This window comes from Anomaloglossus baeobatrachus, chromosome 6, assembly GCF_048569485.1.
Source record: "Anomaloglossus baeobatrachus isolate aAnoBae1 chromosome 6, aAnoBae1.hap1, whole genome shotgun sequence".
Lineage (NCBI taxonomy): Eukaryota > Metazoa > Chordata > Amphibia > Anura > Aromobatidae > Anomaloglossus > Anomaloglossus baeobatrachus.
Window position 1 is genome coordinate 70,442,965 of NC_134358.1, and position 6,000 is coordinate 70,448,964.

Here is a 6,000-nt window from a genome sequence, read left to right on the forward strand (position 1 = left end):
GCAGTCAAAAACAAAGAATTTTTGCAATGGAAACTCTTTTTTTGGAGGGAGTTTTTAATTTTGTGAAGCATTTATAACACTTTTTGTTTTTCTGAAGTGTTATTTTTTTGCCGCCTTTTATTTGGACAGGATCATGAAACATTACATGTTACTTACTGACAGTAATAATATATCCGTGTAATGTGCGGATGTGTCAGTCCTCCAGTTGCAGCCAGTATGGTTTTGGCCAGGGTGGCACGGTGGCTCAGTGGTTAGCACTGCAGTCTTGCAGCGCTGGGGTCCTGAGTTCAAATCCCACCAAGGACACCATCTGCAAGGAGTTTGTATGTTCTCCCCGTGTTTGTGTGGGTTTCCTCCGGATACTCCGGTTTCCTCCCACAATCCAAAGACTTACAGATAGGGACTCTAGATTGTGAGCCCCAATGGGGACAGTGTTGCCAATGTATGTAAAGCGCTGTGGAATTAATAGCGCTATATAAATGAATAAAATTATTATTATTACCTTATACCTCGTGGTTGAGGTCATGCTTTAGAATTCTTCCTTGTTTTCTTACACCATGCGTGAAGCTATTTCTCCACTTGTCTCACTGTTTACCTTCTTACCGGTCCTTATGAGGTCATTGTGTAGTTATTGCTCCCACATTCATTGCAGGACAATGGAGGAACAGGTTTGTGCGCTCTCTGAAAAGGAGCGAGATGAAAAGAAACGGAGTGGTGTCCTCACAATGGAGCCGTGGTAACAGGAACGTAACTGTGTATACAGGAAAACAATGCTGCAATCGGCACATTCATCCTGCGCCAGTGTTACCGAGGGCTGACACTCTCCTTCCATACACTCCAACAATAAGTCACTTCACAGTAAACGCCCCGTGTTTAGCAGCTCGGGCAGCGCTCTCCCAAACATCATGTCACGGAGCATTACCATGATATACAGACTGTCCTTACCCTAACACAACAAAAAGACCTAGTCCATACAATTCTGCGCCATGCTTTGTGTTTTTCATGGTATTTTATAAAGTTTTGCTTATGTGGTACAATGGACTGACGCAGTTGTCCTCAATTTGCCATACATTATCTCTGTGTGGCACCTCGGAGCTAAATTTACGGAGTGATATTACTTTATCTTTTTTGAGGTTGTCAAAGACTATAAAAACATGTTTTTTTTCCAGAAACAGCGACACACACGTCTGATAGATCAGCTCAGTTCTATTAAAAGGAAATGGGGCTAAGGTGTAATACCCCACACAACCTGTGGCCAGGGGTGGCACTGTTTTTTGAAACGAGCAGCCATGTTTTTCTAATCCTGGACAAACAAGTTAGGTTAGGGTTATATGGCTGTACAAACACGGACGTAGATTGTATCAAAATGCCCGTCCCGGCCGGTGGCTCTCCTGACCTGAACGTGAGAGCTGCATAGAAATACATAAAGCTGTCAGGCTCGGGTCAGGAGAGCCACGGCCAGTGAGTGCACTGCGATGTGATCCTTGTATGAGTTACCGTATACGACCATCTGTTCCCAGCCTTAAAAAAAATACTGACTCCATGAATAAATAATTAAAAAACTAAACATTTATATTTCAATTAAATAAAAAATAGTGGCCCTCACTGTTTGACTACAGCATTTTCTGAAACCCTTGCACAAATCCTACAGAGAACACAGGACTTTAATCTCTTGTTACTGTGGCGCCTCTGAGTGTCAGGTGCCACAGGGTACTACAACTAACCCCGGATTCCTGGAAGACCGATGCTGATAAGCACCACAACACATACACAACCCACGCCCTTTTCCCCAGATGGGTAACAGGCTAGAGATGGACTTGAGGGGTGGTCACCTATTGGCTGGGACGCATCCAATCCACTAGTCAGAAACCTGGGAGGAGGAGGGGTTAGTCAGTGGAGTGATGGGCGACAATTTGCCAGACAGTCAGTGGACGTGAAGTGAGTAAAACGTTCTGTCAGAAAGTCAGTACACTGACAGGAAAGTGTGAAATGACTACTTAGTAAAAGGAAGTATGGTAGCCAGGGAGAGTACGGAGCAAGTACTCAATGGACCGAGCACCGACGGGGTACAGAGCCCTAGTTCAGGAAGACGCTTCAGGCTCACCTGATAAACACCTGCCCGGTGAGGGGACCATCAAGGACCTTACCGACATTAGTGTCTGGGGCACAGCAGCAAAGAAGGAACGGGGACAGAGGTCCGACTCAAGAGAGGTTCAAGCTGCCTGCTGTATGGGCCAGGATGGAGACAACAGGAGGAGGACCCTAAAAACGCTCCAAGCCACGGGGACCCACCAACTACTACAGGGTGCATGGAAGTAAAGCTCACCAGTTCCCTACACCGGCACTGGAAAAAAGGGAATACTGGATTGGTAAAGACCAGCACGAATCGGGTAGCAGCAACTCCGAACCAGTGAGTAAAGCACAAGTTAAACCGCAGCCCCTGTGTTGTTTGAAATCTTCCTACACCTTTGTACCTATAGACTACAACCACCATTCATCCTCCCCTGGGGCCTAGCTCTACTTGTGGAGAGCCATCACACCTAAGCTGCCCAATACCAAAGCCCCTTTTGCAGCGGTGGCTTTCCCCATATAGCCGCATACCGCAAGTGGTGTCACGACAAACATTTTTATTTTTCACTTATGCAAATCCCCTTTTAAGCGACCCCCTGGGTCATGGAACCGGGCAACGGCCACCCAGTGAACTATCCCAGTAATATACAGCCCGGGACCGAGTACCCCAAAGCCCAGGGGTGCGTCACTACCATCCATTTTTGAGGGCTGGCTAAATGAGTGTGTGGGGCTTAGAAATCCTTTGTGCTGCTGCAGGAAGGCAGAAGGGGGGAGGCTCCAGCTGCAGTGAGATACGTGGCAGTATGGGGGACATAGCCAAGTTCTTGAGAGACAAAAGATTTCTTTATATAATTTTCGTTTACTGTTGTAATATATTTGGAGCATGCTATGACTCATGGTTATCGTGAATTGGTATGAAATGGAAAAAATAAACCCACCTTCTGCAGGAGCGCATTGCTCCCTTGCCCCAAACTATGCATTCTACCATGCTGCAAACAGAGGTGACTTCGTCTCTGTAGCGTCCGAGGAGCACAGTGGCACTAGAACTAAGCAGATCCAGCAATCCGAGCAGCGCTTACAAGCTTTATAGAAAAGAGCTTGTAAGCGTGGAGCTCCTTTACCTAAAGAGATTGGCCACTGCTGACTGCTGTGCTTTGCCGTAAGATGAAAAATCCCTTCATTCTTGAGAACAAAGAGGATTTTTAATAACAAGTAAAATGCAAAGTTGTTTTTACAAGGATTTTGCAATTTTTAACCATTTGTGATGGTGAGAATAAACCCTTTAATCCTGCCCTGTTCATCATCTTTGGAAAACATGGCGGAATGCTAGTAAAGGATCCATTTCTTTGGCAGCATTATACATGACTCTTTAAAGAGGATAAAAAAAGTCTTTGCTAAATCACATAGAAAATGAAAAAGGGAAAAGTATTTTTTTTTAAAGTATTTTTAGGTTTAGTTATTACAATGGAGAGGGAGAATTCTTGGCTGTATGACATTGTACAGATCTGACAATCCTGAGCCAAAGTGTCTGATCGGAGTGAATGCGGCTGCTGCACCCATGAGTACGGGGTTATCAGAAATTACAGGAATAAAAGATGTGTTATCTGCATGACTCCCAGCACAAATACATTTTCTTTTATTGTTTGGGTTGTGCCATTTCTATGAAGTCTGGCTTTTATCTTTATCACTCTCTGGAGAACTATTTGGAAAAAGTAAATGTAGGAAACTATTAAAGCAGGACAAAAACATTGCAAAGTTCTGGTTCGTTTTCACCCGTTAATGATCACACATTTCTTTCAAAAAGAGACAATGTCCGACACTATTATAGCACTGATAACTGCAGGCTAATCAAACCCCCAAGCATAAAAAGGAAAAAGACAAGGAAAAAAAAAGCACAGTTGTCAGCTCACCAGGTATAGGAATAATTAGGCCTCGGTTCCACTTGCGTTTTGCACAGACGAGTGCAATCTGATAAAACATCGGATTGCTCTCACTTTAGTGCAAAACTATGGGGTAGTGTCCATCTGTGATTGATTTGTCATGCCATAGCGGCCTGAAGAATGAATCGCAGCATGCTGCGTTTGGAAGAGAGTCTCGGCTCACACGCAGCCATACAAGTCTATGGGTGCGTGTGAAACATTGCACTGCAGTGCGATGTACACAGAGACAGGCCACGGAGAAGAGGAGGAAAGTGCTCCCTGCCAATTTTCACACAGCAAATGTTTTCTGAATGGCCTCCTGGTTCTCAACTCACAGATTTCCTCTAGAGTCAAGTGTAGCACTATCACCAGCAGTTACCTGGACCAGAAGAGAAGCCTTTATAGCAGAGCTGAATGGCAACAGAGAACAGCAGACTATTACTAAGGGTTCAGTTCCACTTGCGTGGAAACATCGCACTGCACTCGCATGTCATCCAACTGCAGTGCGATGTATGCAGAGCAGGCAGCGAAGAGGGGGAAAGTGCTGCCTCCCTCTTCTCCGCAGCTGTGATCTGATCACAGTTGCATGACCCTCGGCCCACACTCGCAGCAGAGTGTGATTAGCATATTGCTCTCGCATCGGAAGCTATGCGCAAGTGCAACCAAGGCCTTAGGATGCGGTGCACAGAGACTCTGGGCCAGCTTCCAGGTATTGGTTTAACAAAAATGGAAAAATCCAGTATCCGCAAAACATGAATAATTAGTAAAACATAACTAATGGTTCTCCATAAAAAGGGAGATATTACAAGGACTCTAAACAAATGGGAATAAACAAAAAGTATATGCGTTTCGAGCAGACAATCCTACTCATAATTATGGTTGACTATGGTTGTCTGCTCGAAACATGTCTACTTCTTCCCATGCTTTTATAATATTTGCAATATCCCCTTTTTTATGGAGAACCATTAGTCATGTTTTACCAATTATGGTTAAGAGTAGGGTTGCATGCTTGAAACGCGTAGGATTTGGTTTATTTCTTCCCATGTTTTTAGAATATTTGTAACATAACCCATTTTTTACGGAGAAACGTTAAATACATGTTTTACTAATAAAAAGGAAAAAGTGGTGGTACACTGAAAGTCATATGATGTTCCAAAAACATGAAGACAATGCAGTGGCACTTACCATCCTTAAAATAAATACGGCTGTAGTCTGTACACCCCACGTTGTTGCTCTTCTGCCTCACATGGACTTTTAAAGTGGATACAATAAAGGATTTACCGTATTTTAAGGATGGTGAGTGCCACTGCGTTGTCTTCATGTTTTCGGGATCTGCACTCATTTATTGGCCTGTTCACCCAAGCCAACGAGTTGTTTGGAACAAAACGATCATTAATATTGACAATATTATCGGCAGCACATATGCCGTTTATACGAGTCGATGTGATGATGATATCAATGCTGGCATTGTGCCGCCCCGGAGGTCTCTGATGTCACAGCGGTGGTTGCTCTGAATGGTGATGGGGCTGTACTGGGCGCAAGTGACATGCTTTTTGTAATGGGGAGTAAAAAGAATATTTAAAAAGAGGAGAAAGAAAAATAAACAAATAAATAAATAAAGAGTTTGTGATGCCAGTTGGGATGTTTGGCTGTGGTATGACCGGGCACTGCTGGTGGGCCCCAGGAGTTAGATGATGCGCAGTGCCAGAAGGTTGTCCTCTCGCGCCCCCCCTCCCCCCACACACACTAGGGCATGGTCCTTGGGGATGTGTTGAGGTAGGGATGGCGCAGCAGGGAATAATCAGCCAGAGACAGGACAGGGAGCTTTTACCTTTTACTGAAGCTCTGCACAACAGTCCGGAACATTGTTTACGGCCTTCACAATGATGGTGGTTTTCTTCCTGCCCTAATGAGAGTTGGCTTCTCTGCTGTGTGGTGATAGTGTACTCTTCCTGCTACTATTTCCCTACCTGGAATAGCTATCTTGGTAGCCTTGGATTTCCAAGACAAG

General features: G+C 44.6%; 1 protein-coding gene across 1 annotated transcript in view; it reads right to left on the reverse strand.

Moving 5' to 3' along the window:
* CTHRC1 (collagen triple helix repeat containing 1) overlaps window positions 1–582 on the reverse strand; it is a 94,830-nt gene extending 94,248 nt beyond the window's left edge. Inside the window, exon 1 of the mRNA XM_075316222.1 lies at window positions 503–582. Within this exon, the coding sequence (XP_075172337.1) occupies window positions 503–526 (24 nt within the window). The 5' untranslated portion in view covers window positions 527–582. The remainder of the gene's footprint in view (window positions 1–502) is intronic.
* Between the last annotated feature and the right edge of the window lie 5,418 nt (window positions 583–6,000).